This window comes from Procambarus clarkii, chromosome 56 (genome assembly GCF_040958095.1).
Source record: "Procambarus clarkii isolate CNS0578487 chromosome 56, FALCON_Pclarkii_2.0, whole genome shotgun sequence".
Taxonomy (NCBI): Eukaryota; Metazoa; Arthropoda; class Malacostraca; order Decapoda; family Cambaridae; genus Procambarus; species Procambarus clarkii.
In genome coordinates, this window is record NC_091205.1 from 27,144,777 (window position 1) to 27,167,976 (window position 23,200).

Sequence of the window (23,200 nt, forward strand, 5' to 3'; positions counted from 1 at the left end):
CAATCTTTGTCAAGACCTGATTTGCAAGACAACTTTGATCTTAGGAGAATGTTTTAATATTAAGAGTAAAACAAATGCTCACTGATTTTAAAATGATGGCACGTAGTAGTGCGCCGGGGGATGGTAGCAAGCTTATCAATGGTATATTTCCCTACCCCCATTACCCTAAATCCATCACTGTTAATAAAACTGAACTATTTGCATACCATATGCCAAACATAACCCCCCCATAACCCCCCATGTATACACCAACAATCATGCAACTGTGTCTTCACCTTCACCCTGCTGTAACACTATTAATTCCCCCCTCTCTCTTTCTCTCTCTCTCTTCTCTCTCTTCTCTCTCTCTCTCTCTCTCTCTCTCTCTCTCTCTCTCTCTCTCTCTCTCTCTTTCTCTTTCTCTTTCTCTCTCTCTCTCTTCTCTCTCTCTCTCTCTCTCTCTCTCTCTCTCTCTCTCTCTCTCTCTCTCTCTCTCTCTCTCTCTCTTTTTCTCTCTCTCTCTCCCTGACACGACCTATTGAGGCAACATAAAGTATTCCCTGCAGGAACATCGTGATGCTTGTGTGCCGCGATGCCCACACTTGGCAACACTCTCTCCACCCTGGTAGCAACAGGTTTTGGACGCGATCACTTCTCAGAAATCTGTGTCGTTGTTCTTGTTGCGGCCACTGAGGCGGTCGACGCTCTGAACCAACTGGAATGTGTTGAAATTTCCTTGTATCTCCGAGAGGATTGTTCATGGACATCATATCTCAATTTTCTTATTGCCACCTGCTCCTCCTCCCAACTTAGTAAAAAGTATACCTGTTTTCATGATTCCGCGTATTGTGGATGGAGTGCCAGATTGTGAACAGCTTGAGAGACGGTGACCCTGAGGAAAGAGCACGTAAGCCCATGGTAAACTGGTATCGGTAAAGTTAGTACAGATACCAGGTTCCTGGAAAGAGAGGAAGGAAACGGGGCGACAGCAACAATGACAGATTTTTGGAGAGTGATCCCAAATATCGTCTTATATAATCCGTTGCGCCTGTAATGACGTGTACCAGTGCAGTCATAAGGAGGAAAAACCTTCATGCAAACTGCACGTATCACGAAGAAGAATGTGTTCCGCGATGTTCTTAGCCTATCAAAAGAAAATGATAACTACAGCATGCTTATAACAAACACAGAAAAAAAGAGGAACTATAACTATGGCCAAACTATATCACTGAAATGATTTAAAATTATTGATAAACACATTTGAATCGACTTGAAAATGGTCCAGGACGGACCGAAACGTCGTCGTCCCTTCACCTTCTAGTGTGTGGTCTGGTCAACAAGGTTCCAACCTTATTCAATGTCTGTTGTGTCTGTTAATGTAGCCACTACTGTCATCACTAATGTAAATATTTTTGTTTGACCTGTCTTTATTTCTTTATTCATATGTAAGTTTTGATGAGGTTTGATAGTTGCTTATTATATATTGTGAATAATTAGTATAATTACAAAAAAAACAATGCTTAGCACAGTATTACTGTTATTACTTCTATCACATGTAAATGCTTAAGCTTCTTGTTTTTTGCTTGTAACATTTACAAATAATACTATTTTTCTGGCAAATTTCATCAATTACCTACTTTTATTGAAGCTGTCATTATTATTCCTGTCTTCATTAACAAACAAGTAAGTATTTTCGCTAATTTTTATGCCTTTGATTTGGGTGTTGGGCTTTAGACCTATCAACCTCTACAGAATTATTAAAACAACCACAATAGTTTATTAACCAACCAACAAGTATACTATTAACCCTGGTGCATATCTTACAATCAGTATTAGTCCCCGTGGTGTAGTGGTTAAGACGCTCGCCAGGTGTTTCGCGAGCGCTTTGTCCTGGGTTCGTATCCTGGCTGGCGAGCATTTACTGGGCACAAATTCTTAGCTGTAGCCTCTGTTTAACTCGACAATAAAATGGGTACCGGGTTGTTCAACGATTTTTTGCGGGGTCGTATTCCAGGGAACATAGATTAAAGACTTGCCCGAAATGTTAAGTGTGCTAGTGGCTGTACAAGAATGTAAAAACTCTTGTATATATAAATAAATAAAAAATTAAGTAAATGAATATAGTCTAGGACTTAAACAAACTAAAGGTACAGTAATATGACAATAGTATACATTTTTCACATGCACCCTGATTAAGTGTTGCATTCCAATAACTTAACTAGTAAACTTTACTTAGTACTGTACGTTAAGGGAAATAGCGTTATCATATTGTATAATATGAAGGTTACTCTTCAAAGTAATGTACTCTTAAATATATATTTATTCAACTTTACCAGTAGTGACTTAGCACAATTTTCTTTCTCAATGAATATTGCATTTTATTGTAAATATTATTTTTAAGTTTGGTGCATCTGTATACAGTTGACATTTAGGCCAAGTTCCAGGGAGTGGAACCAGTCAAATTATTCAGACCATCTGTGCATAGATTTTATTTGGGTGCATATTCTACACCCTGCATTGTTTCTGTAGCTGGTATCTCCCAGCGAGTACAATCAAGAAGGTACCATTTTGACGTCCTTTCACTGATTCCCACACAAAATGAAAACCAAGAGGCAAATTAAGAACAAATAACAGTACAGTAGTTAGTTTTATTATTCATAAAAACTCAGTAATCATCCCAACCAGTTGATTCTTTAATAACTGCTTCATTTTCATGTTTATTTCTCTTAAATGCATTGGCTTCTCCTTTTACCCTCAAGCTCTTCTTGGATATTTGTTTCTTCTCTCTCCTTTGAAGATCTTTGTGTGTACGATGCTTGACTTCTCTAGGTGCTATGGAGCTTGTAGTTGTAGAAAAACTTTTAATACTACATATGTCACTAAAAGAATCATCAATGAGGTCCTCCAATATTGGTGGGTCTTCTCCATTTTCTTCAGCTTGCTGCCTTAGCTCGCGTGCCTTTGCGAGTTGCCTTATGAGAGCCGTTCTGGCTTCATGATCCAAATGCTTACCCTTACTTTTTGAACATTTTTTAGCAGTTTTTCTTTTTTCTTCATCATTCTTTTCTTCATGTTCCTCTTCTAAAACTACCTCTAAAGACTGATCTTCTAACTTTTCACAAAGGTCCCCAATGCTGGTTTCGTCTTTCAGATCCTTGCACAAAGTTTCGGTTAAAAGTTTAAGCTCTGTAATTTCCTCTTGATTTTGTTTAGTGTCCTCTTGATTGAAATCATCCTCTTCCTCACTTTCTGAACCTTCGCTCTGCTCAGCTTCTTGCATATCCTGCCCTACTTGCAACTCCTGATTGAATTCTTGAACTTCTCTCAAATATCCACTAGCAGCAATTTCTTTGTCGAGATTGTATTCCCTCCTGTTGGACAAAATAAAATTGTCAGATAATATGCCAGTATTCAAATGTATCATATAGTGCTAATGCCAGACTTAAGGCATAACATTTACTACTGTATGGTGAAGGAAACAGACAAATGACTGGGCACTACACTCTGTGATAGATCACCTAAATTCTCAACTAAGAAACTAATATATGTAGAGATGCACCATAAAACACCCACATGTGCTCCTGTGGACAACTTGGTGAAGTGTATAGTGATATTAGCTCTACATTGTGAATGTTTAATTTTTCTTAACATCTCCATTTTTCCTATATTGTTCAATCATCTTTGAAATGATGCCTCACCAACCTTATGCAAGAGAATCAGGTTACAATGATAAGCTTTTACCAATATTTTGCCTCAGAGCAGGCCACATCATTCAAAAATTAGATCAATGCGAGATACAATCAGTAAAGTGAAAAGACGGTAAAATGTAAAACTGAAAAGAACTAGATGGGTACCGAACGTTGGCATAAAATTTTTCCATTGCATCTAGTAGAAATATGATGAAATTGTATCTCTTAACTATCAAGGAAACTATGAAAATTCATGTACAGTACCAATACAGTAGGAGTTTTAACACCCCCATTATTTTAACTAGAAAAAATCAAATTCAATAGGTACCTGCCTTTTACCACCTTGTAAATTTTATGTATATATGCAGGTATTCTCAAAGAAACAATTGGAAAAATCTGGTGACAATTACAATCTACCAGCCCTCTCTGGGGCTGGTGGATTGCAATTTCCCTCCCCCTCTCTTAATACAGAAATGAATTGTTCCCATCTTCACTACTGATAATGACAAAATGGTATTTAAATTTAAGATATAATGTTGGATTAGGGAAATAATTTGTTTAAACTTACTGAATATCTTCCTCAAAATTTGGACAAAGTTCACTCTCGTATCCAAACCTCCGCTTGAAAAATTCCTGCACACATCTAACATCTCTGTCAAAATACCTGGAAGTAGATACCAAGTTTGTAAAGAAACAAAATGGAAATGTGAGCATAACAAATTTCACATATTTTACACATAACTGCGGGCATTCAGATTAAATAATATTCAAATATCTTCAAAAAAGTACTCCCGTAAACCTGTATTTATAACAAATAATTCAATACTAATTGTTTACTCACATCTTGGCATTTTCGTGAGTTGTTGAAACCATTTGGGGGAAGTCAATAACCACAGGCTTATCAGAATCATCCAGCATCAAGTTAAATTCATTGAAATCACTATGTATGACACCATGGTTAGCAAATTTAACAATCAGATCCATGAGGTCACTGTACAGCTGGGGAACATCTTTGACATCATGAATGTTGCACCTGAGGAGATAACATGTCTGAATTCAAAGTAGACATAAAAATACCAAAAGTAACACAAGCACAGCAAAGTATAAAACGTATATGAACATACTATTGCACTGTGGCCAGATTTAAAGAAGTTGCTGAAGAGTAAACAGAAAAAACACATCTCGACCAAGCAAAATTACCACTTTCATGAGATGGAAAACAGTTTTTAAGACAAAGGCAAGCTAATGGCCCAAACTGGGATTTCAACATTTCATTGACAGACATAGCCGCTCCAATGTAACACCAGCTGGTCCACCTGATGAATTTTCCCATTGTTGTGTCCTTTTAAATTATCACCGATATACAAAAACAACAACTCTATATACGATCATTTTTTAAATTATTTTTCCATGTTAAGTTAATGCCCTCAAATCAACATTTTTTAAAATTAGACCTTCCATATTTCACTTAATGCTAAAGGAGATGACAAATTTTGTTGACTATCCTGCCTAATGTCTCCCCACCCTATGAATGTGGAGAAATGGGGTAATAATGATGGTTACAGTACAAAAAAAAAAGTATTTTCTCAATATAGACAGAAGTTATTATTTAAAGCCTTTTGGTAATTACATCTAAATGTATATAGTAAATATACAGTATTGGAGATACACTCTACAATAGCGACTTACAAAGGATGACCATCAACAAGTTCCATAATGAGACAGTGTCTGGAACAGTCCACTGGACGAGGTACAGGAAAGCCTCTGGCATGAAGAGCCTTCATGTAAGCAAATTCCTTGGTTGCAGACAATCTGGACAGATACAACCAGGACATCTGATGCCTTTTATTATGGTAATCTCGCTTCTCCCTTAACTTCCTAAAAGATGTTCGACCAAGTCTGCAAAAATCCAGAACAAAAAATCCATTCAATTTTATAAAATGCACAAGTACTGTATATACAAACAATTTTGCATTACGTATGTTCACAATATTCACTCGGAAAGCCTAGCCTGAGGCCAGGATAAAAAATAATTCTTTAATGCAGCTACAGGTACAGAATAATACCAAAAAAATGGGAAGGCCTAAAGCATTTTTTAACACAAAGTGAAAAGTAAAAGTTAAAACACATCATATTTGATAAGAAACTTACCTATGAAGTTTCATACATAATGGGTTTCCTAGTGTGTCAGTTACCACATAAATATCAGATTCTTTCCCCACACCAATTTGACTTCCAACACCCCCAAGAATATCACGTGAAGACAGAACTTTCAAAGCCAGATAATCGTATCCCATGTTGGTCAGCCTGTATCCATCATCTGGAATAAAGTAAATTGCTTTAGCTCATTATTGCGAAAATAGCATGCCAAAATTTTTAGGAAAACTGCCCTCGTGACTCACCTTTCATACAGTACATGCATCCAATTTCTTACTTTGTTAGGTAAACCAAAATAACACTCTTTTTATGAATACAAAATTGGCAAAATTATTTAACTTTTCACTTGGCAAAAAGTTGGTAACCAAAACATAGGCGTCACTTTAGCAATTAAAAATATTTTTTTTGTTTACATAAATAATTGATGAGAATCATATTAAATACATTTCAAGCAGGGCTATTGGTGAAGGCCTGCTTGAATAGAGAACTGAACAGAAAGTACCTTTCTAGCTTTGATTTTTTCTTTTCCTTTCTTTAATTAATGCATGTCCACTTTCAGTTTACTGGAATCCAGATTTAACGCAGATCACGTCTGATTCCGATTAGTACGTTCCAGCAACACTGAACATAAGGCAGCATCATTGAATTCAAAATGACAATCTTGTACACACCTAACGTTAATCAGCAGTGAAAAAGCAACTCCTGTTTTTCTTACTGCTTTTGGAATTTGCTTGTGGAGTGAAAGCAAACACTATGTAGAAAAGAGTGCAAGTTTAACAATTTCTATTAAATCATGACTCACAGTGTTTTCCGCGCTCATATGTACACAGTCGATGTTTACACAGTTCTTGCAGCATTTTATGAACGCCACCCGATCGAACATTGGCGATCTGAGCTACAAGGAAACCAGGTACAAGTTCGTGGTTTTTCATCCCCATTTCAATCTGAAAAAATGAACAGATTAAGTGCAACCAATATATGAAAGGAAAAGGAGAAAATAAGATCAAATTATACATTAGTGTGGATAATTCATAATTAAATGGTCTCCAATTAATTTGCCAAACTGGACAAGAGGTTTGGATATATTTTCCTTACATTTGATGCCACTGTTCACATAGCAGTAAATAGATACCAGAGTGTTGCAACTGTCGTGGGCTGCACTCTGGTGGAAAGTACTTCACTAGCCTAGGGAAACCCTAATAAGATAAATAAGCTTCCAATCAATGACATTGGGAAAATCAAATCAATATTCAATGATGGCCAATTATTTCAGCAGTCAGTCGTGCAGAGCCATATGAAATAATCTCTTTAAATGTCATATAACATTCAGTAACAAAATATCAATTTTCAATCTTCAAATACCCACAATTTAATTTAATAAATTAAAATCTACAGATCAATTGTTCTTATGTTTCATACATGAAAATGATTCAGTAACCTCCAAAAATTAAAAATGTTAGTGATACATTAATTGAGCATGAACTTTCTTACATCTATGATGACTATAATTATTTAATAAATTATAGTTTTGAGAAGGATCAGTCTCATGATAATTTTTCCCCAAGTACTAATTACATATGTATTGTTACATTTACACTGGAAAAAGTTTGAAGTATATGTTCCAAAAGGATGTTATACAATTTATATCATAATACTGACTGTCTTCAGTCATACTCCTTAATTTAATTCTAAGAAAAATAGGGACAGTATTGACATAGGTCAAAACACCCAACCTTAGGAATGTTTTCTTTTTGGCATAAAACTGAAAACCATACACAGCGACCTTATATACATATGGTTTTTATTTACTCGTATCTTTAAATAACATTTTGGAGTAAACAACATGGCCTTTAATAATTAAATCTCCAACAGCTGATGGGAATATAGAAACTCACCGCGGTCAGCACCCTGAAGTCCTCCCTGGTCAGATACCGTAACATTGTCACTCGTAACTTCCCCATCTTGCAGGCCTCACGTGGATCCTCTCCCTCACACACTCACAACCTACTGAATCAATGAAGTCGGTAAAATCAACCAACACACAGCAGGTAGTAAATACCACCACCACCACCCATATGCTCGGGGGATGCAAAAGGAAGGTGAGGAATGTAGCGTCTGGTGGACGTGATGCTCTGAGCTCACCACCTAGTTTAGAATCTCGTCAAGAGATGGCAATAACAGCGTTTAGCATCCTCCTTCCACACTCCGTCAATGTTTTTTATTTTTATTGTATTTTATTTATTTGTTCTATATATACAAGAGTTCTTACATTCTTGTAAAGCCACTATGGTGCATAGCGTTTCAGGCAGGTCCCCTAATCTTATTAATTTTCCCTGGAATACGACCCGCAAAATCATTTAACAACCCAATATGAACCACAGAAAAATTACTCCTCCACTATTCTTCAGTGCATCTGTGGCAAGTTCTAGTGCAGCTAATTTTGTATGTATGGAGTAATGGAGCTAAGCCAGTTATTCAGTCTCACGCTTGGGGTCCGTGAACATATGTTGTTTGTGTTTAATCTTGTACTACCCACTTCCCCAATATTAGTACTTAAGACTAATTACTTAAGTTTTACCAGTGTAATTACCTCTGTCAATAAAATATTGTTGATATAAAACCTTTCTACAATGTACTTTTTTCCCCTTACCTGATATGTAAGATTAAGGACTTGCCCGAAACGCTATATGTGTTAGTGGCTTTGCAAGAATGTAAAAATGACACTCTAATGAAATATCACCAACCTATTGTATCTTCTTGTAAATAAAATATTAATATTATTTTTTATCTACAGGCTGCTGCAGTGCGACCTGTTGACATTCGAACTGACCTAATAGCGTAAGTGGGGCCGTGAGTTATTTATTATGGAATCAATAGTTTCAAGTGTTGTTGCTTTGAGGAGTGCTGGGTTTTCTTTACTCTTTTTGCAGATGTTCATGTAGGATACTTGTATTTCAGGGTACAGATATAATGGAATATCATTAGGTAGTACTGTACATTGCATACAATAGGAATATTTGCAACCTGGAGGTCATCCGGACCTACCACGGATCCTGAAGTCTCTCCGAAACACAAACCAGGGTTTTACAATTTTTTAACCATGTCGTAGCTCAGTTGATTAATTAAGGCAGCGTCTGGGATCCTTTCGGACGCAGGTTCTAACCCTCGTTACGGTCCTTGTGGATTTGTTAATTTGATCCATCACGCTATTGTGATTTCTGTGTGTAATGAAGAAAGGGCGAAGAGGTTGTAACGAGTAGATTATCTTAATAATATACTCGCTCCAAATGCATTGTTAATATTCCTGCCAACCTTTGGAGATGAATGAGGTGAGGTGTTGCCCAAGCAACCCGGTGAGGTGTTGCCCGAGTATATAAGCAGCAGAATAGCAAATATTAACTAGTCTACTTTCAAGTGTGGTCTAGAACAGACACTTGCGAGATACCGTACCGACTCTCAGTGTGCTCATCTCACACATTGCTCGCCAAGGTATCACCTGCATACTTCTGTATACTCGACTAAATATATATATATTCTCTTTTCGTGATATTCTCGTGATATACACACATATTCTCTTAGTGTCTGTGTTTATTGTCACCATACTTTACGTAACAATAGAACCGTTACAAGGTAGAACAGCCTATTGACAGAGCTCGGGTGCATGCATGGTAAAACCCTGGTTTGTGTCTCGGAGAGACTGCAGGATCCGTGGTAGATCAGGATGATTTCCTGGTTGCAATTCTTTTACCATGTCGTAGCTCAGTCGATTAAGGCAGCGTCTGGGTTCCTCTCGGACGTAAGTTCAAACCCTCGTCATGGCCCTTGTGGATTTATTCATTTGATGCATTACTCTATTATGATTCCTGTGTGTAAATTCCGAATACCTGAAATATACGGAACGTCCAAATTTTGAGTGCGAAATGGTAAAAATATATTTGTACGACCCATCTTCTGTACTAACTGACGTATTTGACCTGGAGCCAGGGTTGCCAGATCTAAATTGCTGAAAGTAGCGAGCTGACGGTCTAAAAGTAGCGAATTTGTCATAAGAGTAGCCCAATTTTTTTAGTGAATGATATGGGTTTCAAAGTAATATATTTTGATATATAGAGTGCACTACACGATGTTAATTGTTATGACCGAAAAAGTAAGATTAATATTTCAACACGAATTTTCTCAATATTTCTTATGTTTCTTTTCACTGTCGATGGTAATTGGAAAATCAATTCTCCAAAATTCATTTTTATTTCTAGTCTGACACGACACTTGAACGCGTTTCGTAATAACTTATTACATTTTCAAAGACTTTAGTTTACACACACACAACTATAACCTGCAAACACTGAACAGAGTTCTAACTATGCTATAATTCGATTGATTGATTGATGAAGATTAAGCCACCCAAAAGGTGGCACGGGCATGAATAGCCCGTAAGTGGTTTTACGCCATTCCCAGTATCAAGAGCTGATACTGGAGATCTGTGGAGGTGCGAATGCACCCTGCATGATGTTAGATGTGTCTCCCTTGTGAATGTGTTAAGATGAAGATGAAGCCACCCAAAAGGTGGCACGGGCATGAATTGGTAAGTGGTGGCCCTTTTGAGCCATCACCAGTATCAATAGATGATACTGGAGATCTGTGGAGGTGCGACTGCACCCTGCGTGACGGGAGATGTCTCCCGTGTGAATGTGTTAAAATGAAGATGAAGCCACCCAAAAGGTGGCACGGGCATGAATAGCGCGTAAGTGGTGGCCCTTTTGAGCCATCACCAGTATCAAGAGCTGATACTGGAGATCTGTGGAGGTGCAAGTGCACTCTGCGTGACGGGAGATGTCTCCCATGAATGTGTCCAAGATGACGATTAAGCCATCCAAAAGGTGGCACGGGCATGAATAGCCCGTAAGTGGTGGCCCTTTTGAGCCATTACCAGTATCAAGAGCTGATACTGGAGATCTGTGGAGGTGCAACTGCACCCTGCGTGACGGGAGATGTCTCCCGTGTTACTGGTGGCTGGGCTATAATTCGATTGATTGATTGATGAAGATTAAGCCACCCAAAAGGTGGCACGGGCATGAATAGCCCGTAAGTGGTGGCCCATTTGAGCCATTACCAGTATCAATAGATGATACCGGAGATCTGTGGAGGTGCGACTGCACCCTGCGTGACAGGAGATGTCTCCCGTGGGTGTCTTCCAAGATGACGATTATGCCATCCAAAAGGTGGCACGGGCATGAATAGCCCGTAAGTGGTGGCCCTTTTGAGCCATCATTAATATTAATAGATGATACTGGAGATCTGTGGAGGTGCGACTGCACCCTGCGTGACGGGAGATGTCTCCCGGACCAAATTGTGTGATGAGTAGAGAGAGAGAAGATTAAGCCACCCAAAAGGTGGCTTGGGCATGAATAGCCCATAAGTGGTGGCCCTTTTGAGCCATTTCCAGTATGAATAGATGATACTGTGGAGGTGCGACTGCACCCTGCGTGACGGGAAATGTCTCCCGTGGATGAGTAGATTGATGAAGATTAAGCCACCCAAGAGGTGGCACGGGCATGAATAGCCCGTAAGTGGTGGCCCTTTCGAGCCATTACCAGTATCAAAAGATGATACTGGAGATCTGTGGAGGCGCAACTGCACCCTGCGTGACGGGAGATGTCTCCCGGACCAAGTGGTGACCAAATGGTGGCTATAATTCGATTGATTGATGAAGATTAAGCCATCCTAAAGGTGGCACGGGCATGAATAGCCCGTAAGTGGTGGCCCTTTTGAGCCATTACCAGTATCGAGAGCTGATACTGGAGATCTGTGGAGGTGCGAATGCACCCTGCATGACGGGAGATGTCTCCTTTGTGAATGTGTTAAGATGAAGATGAAGCCACCCAAAAGGTGGCACGGGCATGAATAGCCCGTAAGTGGTGGCCCTTTTGAGCCATCACCAGTATCAATAAATGATACTGGAGATCTGTGGAGGTGCGACTGCACCCTACGTGACGGGAGATGTCTCCCGTGGGCTATAATTCGAAAAAAAAAAATGAAGATGAAGCCACCCAAAAGGTGGCACGGGCATGAATAGCCCGTAAGTGGTGGCCCTTTTGAGCCATCGCCAGTATCAAGAGCTGATACTGGAGATCTGTGGAGGTGCAAGTGCACTCTGCGTGACGGGAGATGTCTCCCATGAATGTGTCCAAGATGACGATTAAGCCATCCAAAAGGTGGCACGGGCATGAATAGCCCGTAAGTGGTGGCCCTTTTGAGCCATCACCAGTATCAATAGATGATACTGGAGATCTGTGGAGGTGCGACTGCACCCTGCGTGACGGGAGATGTCTCCCGGACCAAGTGGTGACCAAATGGTGGCTATAATTCGATTGATTGATTGATAAAGATTAAGCCACCCAAGAGGTGGCACGGGCATGAATAGCCCGTAAGTGGTGGCCCTTTTGAGCCATTACCAGTATCAAGAGATGATACTGGAGATCTGTGGAGGCACAACTGCACCCTGCGTGACGGGAGATGTCTCCCGGACCAAATGGTGTAGTACACAAGATTGATTGATTGATAAAGATTAAGCCACCCAAGAGGTGGCACGGGCATGAATAGCCCGTAAGTGGTACAATTTTTTTTTTCCCAGTGTTCTGAGGTTGCATTTAACCATCAAGCTGTTATCGTGGGGGAGGATACTGCTTCACAGTCTTTATGAGGGTGTCCAGCTGCTGGACACCTTTGTTGACCAGGAGAGTGGCTGTGTTGATGGCTTCAGGGTGGCCACTGCATGATTCAGGAACTCTTAAAGCTCTTCTAAGGTCATTGGTTGCTTCACATTCCAGAAGATAGTGAAGTAATGGCTTTTCTGTGACAGTTTGGCAGAAGATGCACTCTCTCTGTCGGGGTTCACCAATCTCCCAGTTGCATCTGTAACCTAGACGTAGTCTATATAGCCTAACTGCTATTTCCCTGTGGATTCCTTTTGGGATATTTAACCTTTCTAATTTGGTTGCCTGAAGATACCATGTTGCAGATGGCGAACCTTCAGCTATTCTCTGGTGCAGGTCGGCTTTGTTGAGATGTGAGAGTTTTTTATGTTCTCTAGGCTGGGTTGAATTGTTTTATGTATCACTGGATGACGAGTTGCCAATTTAGCAATTTCATCAGCTTTTTCATTTAATGGGATTCCAATATGGGATGGGATCCAGTTTAAAGTTATGTTGAGGCCTTTGCCTTTAGCGACTGCTCCTTGATACAAAATGGTGGTAATTATTTCCACATTATCTTTCCACTGTTTTTGTCCTAGTATTTGAAGTGCAGCTTTTGAGTCTGTGTGTATGATTGCATTTTGAGTGTTTTGTGCAATCACATATGCGAATGCCTGTTGTATGGCGAACAGCTCAGTTTGGGTTGATGATACTAGTCCTCCCAGTCTCCAATATGCCTGAACGCTGGTCGTGCAAAGAGCAGCGCCAGCACTCTCATTTTCTGTGTCCACCGATCCGTCTGTGAAGATGTGGGTGGCTCCTGCTACTGCTATGCTATACATTTGCTCTTCTATTATGCGCCTTAGGATTGTCGGATCATAGGCAGCCTTTTTCATTGGGAGACTTTCTATTACTATTTTGAAAGTAGGCTCTTCCCACGACGCGGAAGGAGTGTAATTTGAGTGTGGATGATCACCCTCTCTAGGCTATAATTCGATGATGAAGATGATGATGATGAAGATTAAGCCACCCAAAAGGTGGCACGGGCATGAATAGCCCGTAAGTGGTGGCCCTTTTAAGCCATTACCAGTATCAAGAGCTGATACTGGAGATCTGTGGAGGTGCGAATGCACCCTGCATGACGGGAGATGTCTCCCTTATGAATGTGTTTAAGATGAAGATGAAGCAACCCAAAAGGTGACACAGGCATGAATAGCTCGTAAGTGGTGGCCCTTTTGAGCCATTACCAGTATCAATAGATGATACTGGAGATCTGTGGAGGTGCGACTGCACCCTGCGTGACGGGAGATGTCTCCCGGACCAAATGGTGACCAGATGATCTCGTGACGGAGATGTCTCCCGGACCAAATGGTGACCAGATGATCTCGTGACGGGAGATGTCTCCCGGACCAAGTGGTGACCAAATGGTGGCTATAATTCAAACGGCTTTTCATTTTATATACCTGCATTTGGGTGAGGTGATATGCTACAACAATTTTGGATGAGGTGAAAACAAACTTTCAACACAAGATAGAACACGAAATATTGAGTAATATTGGGTAAATTTAAAGGGAAATAATGGAAGTAAATACAAAGGGCCTATTGGCCCATATTTCTTGATGCTTCTATATTGGTGCGGAGTCTTGAAGTGGGTAGAATATAGTTGTGCATTAATTGGCTGTTGATTGCTGGTGTTGACTTCTTAATGTGAAGAAGCACATTATATATAGAAGCATCAAGAAATATGGGCCAATAGGCCCTTGGCATTTACTTCCATTCTTCCCCTTTAAATTTACCCAATATTTCGTGTTCTATCTTGTGTTGAAAGTTTGTTTTCACCTCATCCAAAATTGTTGTAACATATCACCTCACCCAAATGCAGGTATATAAAATGAAAAGCCGTTTGAATTATTTACTTTACGGGCTATTCATGCCCGTGCCACCTCTTGGGTGGCTTAATCTTTATCAATCACAATCTTGAATTATAGCACACCATCTGGTCACGATTTGGTCCGGGAGACATCTCCCGTCACGCTGGGTGCAGTCGCACCTCCACAGATCTCCAGTATCAGCTCTTGATACTGGGAATGGCTTAAAACCACTTACGGGCTATTCATGCCCGTGCCACCTTTTGGGTGGCTTAATCTTCATCAATCATCAATCAATTATAGCAGTCGGGAGACATCTCCCGTCACGCAGGGGGGCAGTCGCACCTTCACAGATCTCCAGTATCAGCTATTGATACTGGTAATGGCTCAAAAGGGTCACCACTTACGGACTATTCATGCCCGTGCCACCTTTTGGGTGGTTTAATCTTCATCATCATCATCATCGAATTATAGCATAGTAAGAACTCTGTTTAGTGTTTGCAGGTTATAGTTGTGTGTGTGTAAACTAAAAGTCTTTGAAAATGTAATAAGTTATTACGAAACGCGTTCAAGTGTCGCGTCAGACTAGAAATAAAAATGAATTTGGGAGAATTGATTTTTCAATTACCATCGACAGTGAAAAGAAACATAAGAAATATTGAGAAAATTCGTGTTGAAATATTAATCTTACTTTTTCGGTCTTTTGTATTTGTACTCACTGAATTTGTGCGCCCCTTGAGGGACTTGAAGTAGACGGGAGTAGAAATAGCCTAAGCTACTCTATCCCTTTGAGATGTATTTTTTTGTTGTCTCATACATACTTGAACTTGAAGTGGACTTTAATGTTTTTTTCGGCAGCTTTATTTCCTTAGTTTCCGAGTTGTTTTCTTTACCGTGTATGTTGTAATAAAGTATTCCTATATTTACAGTTGTTTCTCCCTGTGAAGATTATTAAACAATGATGATTATAAGGGCGCGGAAGTTCAGCCTGGCCAGGGCCGCCAGTAGCCCTTGGGCCCGCCCCGGCAGCACCTGCAGTCTTTAATTTGGCACCTTTGTGGCACCTTGGTATAAGCCTGTCTTGAGGTTATCTTGAGATGATTTCGAGGCTTTTTTAGTGTCCCCGCGGCCCGGTCCTCGACCAGGCCTCTACCCCCAGGAAGCAGCCCTTGACAGCTGACTAGCACCCAGGTACCTATTTTACTGCTAGGTAACAGGGGCATAGGGTGAAAGAAACTCTGCCTATTGGTTCTCGCCGGCGCCTGGAATCGAACCCAGGACCACAGGATCACAAGTCCAGCGTGCTGTCCGCTCGGCCGACCGGCTCCTAACGTGTATATATACACACTGGCTGCCTGTCCCCCTACACAATGATTTATTATTACCTATTATTTTATCATTTAATTTAAATAGTAAATAAAATTATTTAATTATTATAGTAAGTACTTAATAATTTAATAATAAGTAGTACATAAAAATGATTAAAAAGTACAGTTTAGTCATAGGAGATTCCTAGATTGGAATTCACTACCAAATTTTGATATATCCAAGTATTTTTAATGTGAAATGCTGTTATTATATGCATAAACTGTTATTTTAATAATATTACGCTTAACCACTTGGGCTGGACGGTAGAGCGACGGTCTCGTTTCCTACAGGTCCGCGTTCAATCCCCGACCGCCCAAGAGGTTGGGCACCATTCCTTTCCCCCGTTCCATCCCAAATCCGTATCCTGATCCCTTCCGAGTGCTATATAGTCGTAATGGCTTGGCGCTTTCACTTGATAGTTCCCCCACCCCCCTGAATAATATTACGAGAGCAGGATTTACGGGCTATTCATGCCCGTGCCACCTCTTGGATGGCTTAATCTTCATCAATCGAGAGCAGTACGTCCTAACCAGATGATATCTGATATATGATGATATCTTGAACAGTTGATAAATAAATGTCATTGGGAACTCCAGTTATCTAATACTTATCATAAATGGTATAAAACCTTATCATAAGCCAAGGGATTTGTAGATCAGTGTTTAAAGGGAATTCGGAAGTAATAATAACACAGCTGATGCCATCTGTCGGCAGAAGAGAACACTATCAACTGGCTGGTCAACAGTAGCCATAAGATACAGCTTACGCCATCTGTTGACATCAAATTACACTAATAACAAATCATCCCTCAAAATACAACTAACGCCATCTGTTTTCTTTCCAATTCACTATAAATAGCCAAACAGCAACCCATAAGGCGGGATGCTGTGCTCGGGAAGGAGGTACCAGGCTCCGCCCACAGATGGGTATGGGGTGCATATCATTGGTAGAAACTCTTTGTTGACATTCACACAACAGCCAATCACAGGAAGGGATCAGCTATAAGTGCCATCCACTTAGTAAATCATCTTAGTTCAGCCCACCAGTCCTGCTTATGGAATTCTGCTTTAACTTTAACTTACCCAAAAGAATGAAGCGTTAATTATTTAAAGTGATAATTAAATATTGCAGGATATAACGGATGTTATATAAAAATGGGCTGGCTACCTAACTTGTGACGTTATTATTGGGGGTTGCCTTGACACAAATAAGGATACACTGCTCTGCCCTCTTATTCGAGTAAATTATTCAGTTAGATGGAGATTTCTATCAGGTGCAAAACAGAAATTGTTGTTCTTTTTCACAACAACCTTGTTGTTGTGCACAAGGACCTATTTCTTAGTTTAGATTTTATTCATAAAAGAGTGTTGGTATTCCCCGCAACAGCCAATCACAGGAAGGTATTTCTGGAAGCTCCGCCTCCTTATGGACTCAGCCCATCGCTCTAGCTCATATGACTCTCTGTTTCATCTCTTGTACATACAAACTATGAACTTTTTCGATTACTGTTATAATTAATAATATGAGATATAAAAGTTTTTACACAAAATGGCTAAATTCTGCCATTAAATGGACTTTGTCTGGTATATATACAAACATACACCAACTTATTACCATTCATCCATTATAAATTTCAAATGTAATGTATACTGTCTAGTTTTTTTCCTAGCTCTCGCCATTACTTGGTGCATTATTTGAAAGTTGTCTATTTATTTATCGATCTATCTATTATCTTGTATTTATATTTACAAGTTTCTGTGCTTGGAAGAAAACTCTGCATTGAATTGGAACTAATTTATTAAATAATATTATTTAGTATTAATTAATATTTACAATTATTATTAATTACAATTATTTATAGCTTAGTTACTTTCATGTAACTCGCAATCGTACATTCTTAACATTAATAGCCCAAATTAGCACATCTTGCTTTTAAATTAGCCTAAAAAGTAGCAAGTAGCGAAATTAAAAATTTGGGAGCGCTGGTCTCTCAAAAGTAGCCTAATTCGCTATTTGTAGCCCAATCTGGCAACACTCCCTGGAGCGTTGAGTTTCTCGTCTTGGTCACATTCTCTCAAGTAAACAAAATATTGCATCAGCGGCTAGCAGCAGATGTGGATTTAATTAAATATTTAGTACTAAATGCATACATACATCTCATCTCACGAATTCTTTGAAAAGCATAATTTTAAACCTAATTTGTTCTATCATTAGAGCAAACAGCTAAGCTGTGGGGGGCTATATAATATATGGATTGATCGTATCAGTGGGACTGTGTTTGGAACCTCACATGCGTAAGCAGCTATGGCCGGGGTGCTGCTCAGGAATATACGGTTTTGCCCGGCAGCATTAAAGTTCCGACCAAAGACAACTTACGTTGTGTTGTAAGTACACAACAAGAGATATTGGTAACAACTGGCACATAAATCAGTTCCATAAGATGGTAGTTTCAAATATGAATTCCTGCCCGGTAGCTGGTGCCACCGGGCAGGACCTTCAGCATTCATAACCCTAGATTTTTGTAAATAAAAAAGAATCATAAAATATATTGTCTCTGAAACATTATCGGTGAGGCAGTGGCACGAAGTGGGCCAGTTCCATTAATCTCCACTACACGTGTATCATAATTCGTATATCATGTCAATATAATTCATATATTATAATTACCATTAATATATATTATTATAACCAGTCTCCGTGGTGTAGTGGTAAGACACTCGCCTGGCATTCTGCGACCGCTTTGTCATGGGTTCGTATCCTGGCCGGGGAGGATTTACTGGGGGCAAATCCTTAATTGTAGCCTCTGTTTAACTCAACAGTAAAATAGGTACTTGGTTGTAACAACAATTCTTCGCGGTGGGGATCATACTCCAGGGACCTGCTCAAAACGCTACGCGTACTAGTGGCTGTACAAGAATGTAACAACTCTTGTATATATCTCAAAAAAAAAAAATAATAAGTTTTATAAGATGTCAAAAAATAACTTTGGCTTTGTTAAATACTTCAGAACAATTTAAAAACAATTGTTTGTATATTTTTCTAATGGTAAAAAGAAAGATATAAGAAGTGTTGTGATGGTAAAATCTTGAAAATACAGTATGTACAAAAACTTTAAATGTTGAATCTTTATGAAGACAAACATTAAGAAGCTAAACCTAAGAATTGGCCAAAATTTGAGCCAAGTTAATTTGGTGCTCACTGTCAGTGGTCCTACAGTATAATTATCCCTGCATATACTGAATGTAAAACACATCTTCAATGCACTGCTTATTTTAATATTTTACATTTATTAGAAATTATAAGATGCACTTCTGTACTACTTTTATCCCAATTGTACTGTTTTTAATAAATTAAAATATTTGGAAATGATAAGCACATATGGACTCAAAACATTGACAGTTTCCATATCCATCTGAACAAGTAATAGTTTGCCATCTTTCAGTACCATATACAATGGCCTTAGATGGTCAACTGTGTAAAATAAGTGGATGTAAACAAATTTGAAAAAAAAAATTTTGCCATGATGTTCAAAAATATCCATCTACACCTGAAAACTTTGTAAGATTTTACAAGCAGGATTAACTATTATCCTTCGGTATTTTGTCCAACAAATCAATATTATCCAATAAATATATATGAGAGGTGGTATTCCAAGTGGAAAACTAAAATACCATGTGTTCATTGCTTGTACAGTATGGTCAACTTTTGAATAATGCATGGAACATAGGTAGTCCCACTGCATCAAGATTTCCAGAATTTTACTAACATATATTAATGTTGTAGACTAAACAGCTTGCCTCTTGGTTACTAAGGATTTTGAACTAGAATTTTCCATTTGTCATTTTGCTAAATTTCAAATTAATATGTTAATTAATTTACAGGTTGCCAGAGAGCCCAATCGACACCCCTGAAGATAATGCCTTGCTTCGTACTGATGGCTTGCCGCAGTTTGACCAGTTAACTCCTGAGAAATGTTGGACTGGGATTGGCAAGCTAGCATTAGAGTATGAATCCAGAGTTTGGGCTGTGGAAGAGAAGGCTCGTAGTACGTGTGCTGTTTATCTTCATATTTCTTGCCTTCGCTATATTATCAAATTTAGTTACTTTTCTATTTATTTTGTTTATTTTTCCTGGCAAGGTAGTCTTAAAAAAATCCTTGGCCAGTTTATTGCACATTTTTTAAAGATATTATATGCCTAACTCATTAACTATTTTGATGGTGTAGATATCTTGATATCATATACATACTGTTTAATGTAAAACTATAGCAACTTTTTAATTATTATTATTTTCATTTAGTACAAGTTTTGTTAATATATAATTGCTGATTATAATACTGTATGTCAGCAGCACTTAAATAAATTTGTCTTTTACTTTTCAATGTCTGTCTTAGTTTATGCCGTATTATTAGTGACAACTGAGAAAATAAATTTAATTTAATGTTAAAAGATCCAAGAATAAAGCATTTTTACTTGTATGTCAAAGTTTTCTTATATGAAACAGAATTAGCCGCCTGCTTCTGGACACGAGTGATCTGTCCAGAAATTGTTAGTTGCATTACCTATGAGTTTTATTGATCATAAATGTAGACTATAATGTCTAATGGAGTTTTATTATTAATTACACTTGGTTTTCTTTTTACAGACCCAAAAGAACCAAAAACATTTGATAGTATTGTAGGAGAACTGGACCATTTGGAGTCTCCATTAAACTCTGCTTGGAGTAATGTAAAAATATTATACACAGTTAAAAATCATGAAATGAATACAAATGCCTATCTCAAGATTCATGAGCGAGCACGGAAAGCCAGAGTTCACAAGTTTCAGAGCCGTCCTATCTATGAAGCATGTAAGGTATGTTACCTTTTTTTCAGATGCAAGGGCTTAAGAAGATTTATTCAACTCTGTGAAAGAAACAATAAAGCATAGCACAAAATTTAAGAAAACTATATAATTCTCTCTTAAAGGATGTGTTTTTTCTTTGCTTTCTAAAGTGTGATTTGTGTACACGACTACCATTAACCATCAATCTTTGTAGATTTGAAGTGTGCAAATTCTTAGATATGTGGATTTCTTTATAACAACCAAGTACTGAGTGCACAATATCATGTTTGACCATGCATTAATCATCTAGGGCATGAGGGAGAGCAATTTTAGCGCAGCATTTTTAAAATCATGTTTATTTATTTACAGGAAATATATGCAAAAGACAGCAGCCTAAATGTTGCTCAGAAGCGAGTTATCCGTAAATTCCTTCTTGAAGCACGACTTAATGGGATTGAACTTCCTCCAGAAAAGAATGCTATTTTTACAAATAAGCTCAAAATGTTAGAGGTGGAAAAATCTGAATTCAGGAGAAAAGTACTTGTAAGTATTTGTTGAGCTGATTCATGTATATACCAGACTCGCATATTAAGATTTTTCTTTTTTATTGCAAAATGCTTTGCTTTTTTCTGATCCCAAATAATAGAAGACATCTTTGTGCATATGGTGACAACAAAATTATATAAACAATGCATTTTTAATATACTGGAAGATAAGACAAAGGAACAAAAGATAAAAAATTTAAGGGAAAAATAGCAGAGAGAGAGAGAGCTGTATTTTTTGGAGAGACCCTTCAGTGGCTCCTCAAGCTTAATTCAGATACTACCAAGCTTTAGCTAAACACACCAGGCCTAGAGGCAGGACCATACTGGTTTACTCAGTGAAGCAAGGGCAGAAAAGATGAACCAAAAACTAGGCAAAACACATTATAGATTGTACACTGGACTTTGCACTGGACTTGTGATCCTGTGGTTCCGGGTTCGATTCCGGGCGCCGGCGAGAAACAATGGGCAGAGTTTCTTTCACCCTATGCCCCTGTTACCTAGCAGTAAAATAGGTACCTGGGTGTTAGTCAGCTGTCACGGGCTGCTTCCTGGGGGTGGAGGCCTGGTCAAGGACCGGGCCGCGGGGACACTAAAAAAGCCCCGAAAATCATCTCAAGATAACCTCAAGATATCATATCTGACTGATGCACCTGACCACCACTAGACGGCTGACCAGGTCACCTGAGGTGACAGCCATCCTGCCTCCTCACTCTTTTGCTTAATGTACCCCCTCCCCGCTCAGCTCGTTGTCGCCGTGTGGGGGCTTAGTGGGCGGCTGCCGGAGTGTGATGCTCCTTGGGACAGTCCTCTGTCCTTTTCTAGCCTTGTGCTCCTGCTGCCGTCCTCTCCAATTCTGCTGGGCATCTTTTTCTTTTCCTTCTGTTTCGTTTTTCTCCCCCCTCTTCTCCTATCTGCTTGCCGTTTCCTGCCGACCTTTTGCTCGTTCTGGTTCTTCCCTTGGACTTCTTCTATTTTGACGCCCGGGTGCTTGAGGAGGCATACTCATGCACCCGTAGAACTGCAGTACCCGATGTCGAGAGCGAGGGGAACCTTTTATTGTCAATCCCCACTTCGTCACTGAACCCGATCTCGACGGACTGTCGGTTTCTTAAGGTGGCGTTTGTGGGGCGTATACTCGCGACGCACCCCTAGGAGGCCCCGACAAGATCGGCGATAGCTTCTTGTTGGGTGTCCTGCCTCTAATTGTGGCTCCATGGTGGGTGTGGGGGCACGTTCGTGAGTGAATTCTTCTTTCGTCAAGATGATTACCCCTGCTTCGGCTTCTTCTGGTTTACCTTCTCAGGCTCGTGGGGTGGGCGACCAAGCCCCCGAGTCGGTCCGTATTGGAAGACCGGGCTCTGTAGCCTCCGCTGCATTGGGCCCCGACCTTGCTCCTCCTTTGGCCTCTCTGACTCCTTCCTCTGGCTCCCCTCCCTCCTCTGTGGTTGGGTCGAGCCCCAAGCCCCCAGTGGTGACTACCTCGTCCCCTGGCGCGGCTCCTTCTCTAGTTGTAACTACTGCGCCTTTTAACCCCTCTCTCTCTGGGGGTTCTCACCGCCGTCCTCGTCACGGCCGCCCTCGCTCGATTCCTTCCAGTTCTGCTACCTATCAAGCCTTGTTTGGTCCCGCTTCATGGGCCAAATATTTTGATCTCCTCCCTCTTGATTCTGCGCCTCCTGACGATTTCTCCCTCCATCGACATCTCATTGATTCCGTGGATGCCTCCATTACTTTCAACCCCACTCGTCTCGGTACACGTGTCGTTGCTGCTCCTTCTCAGGATGCTGCTTCCCGCTTGGCTGCCTTATCCTGCCTTGGCGAGACCCCCGTTCGGGTCTCGAAGAACGCTCAGTTAAATGCCAGTGTTGGCACTATTTTGCTCCCACCCCATGTTGCGACCGGTGTTCGGGACCTGCGCGACTGCCACGACGATATTCGACATATCCTCGCTGCCCAGGGCCATTCTATTCTCCAGGTGGACACGTTTACTCGTCCCCCTCGTGGTAGTCGCCGTCAACCCCTCCGGGTTGTGAAGATTACCTTTGATGGTAGGACCCTTCCACCCTCTGTCATTCTTGC

The 23,200-nt window shown here is 39.9% G+C and overlaps 2 protein-coding genes across 2 annotated transcripts; one reads left to right on the forward strand and one right to left on the reverse strand.

Annotated features, from left to right (window-relative positions):
• Nucleotides 1-2,607: 2,607 nt before the first annotated feature.
• LOC138353138 (uncharacterized) lies at nt 2,608-7,972 on the reverse strand. The gene is made up of 7 exons (XM_069305975.1): nt 7,721-7,972; nt 6,628-6,769; nt 5,820-5,988; nt 5,358-5,567; nt 4,510-4,701; nt 4,237-4,332; nt 2,608-3,350 (listed from the first exon to the last, which is right to left on the reverse strand). Exons 1-7 carry the CDS (start codon nt 7,784-7,786, stop codon nt 2,645-2,647), a joined length of 1,581 nt encoding a protein of 526 aa, XP_069162076.1. The 5' UTR covers nt 7,787-7,972; the 3' UTR covers nt 2,608-2,644.
• A 9,929-nt stretch (nt 7,973-17,901) lies between these two features.
• LOC138353027 (uncharacterized) lies at nt 17,902-21,191 on the forward strand. Its single transcript, XM_069305664.1, has 4 exons — nt 17,902-18,137; nt 19,635-19,798; nt 20,398-20,606; nt 20,946-21,191. The coding sequence occupies exons 1-4, from the start codon at nt 18,058-18,060 to the stop codon at nt 21,132-21,134; spliced, it is 642 nt and encodes a 213-aa protein (XP_069161765.1). The 5' UTR covers nt 17,902-18,057; the 3' UTR covers nt 21,135-21,191.
• The last annotated feature ends 2,009 nt before the right edge of the window (nt 21,192-23,200 follow it).

Excerpts from the sequence above, each read along its gene's own strand:
- LOC138353027 (XM_069305664.1), top strand. The coding sequence starts at position 18,058 with ATGGCCGGGGTGCTGCTCAGGAATATACGGTTTTGCCCGGCAGCATTA. Across the intron at positions 19,799-20,397 it reads TGTGGAAGAGAAGGCTCGTA|ACCCAAAAGAACCAAAAACA; the intron begins GTACGTGTGCTG and ends TTCTTTTTACAG. Across the intron at positions 20,607-20,945 it reads CTATCTATGAAGCATGTAAG|GAAATATATGCAAAAGACAG; the intron begins GTATGTTACCTT and ends ATTTATTTACAG.
- LOC138353138 (XM_069305975.1), bottom strand. The coding sequence starts at position 7,786 with ATGGGGAAGTTACGAGTGACAATGTTACGGTATCTGACCAGGGAGGAC. Across the intron at positions 6,770-7,720 it reads ACTTCAGGGTGCTGACCGCG|ATTGAAATGGGGATGAAAAA; the intron begins GTGAGTTTCTAT and ends TCATTTTTTCAG. Across the intron at positions 5,568-5,819 it reads TTATGTATGAAACTTCATAG|ACTTGGTCGAACATCTTTTA; the intron begins GTAAGTTTCTTA and ends GGATTTTTGCAG.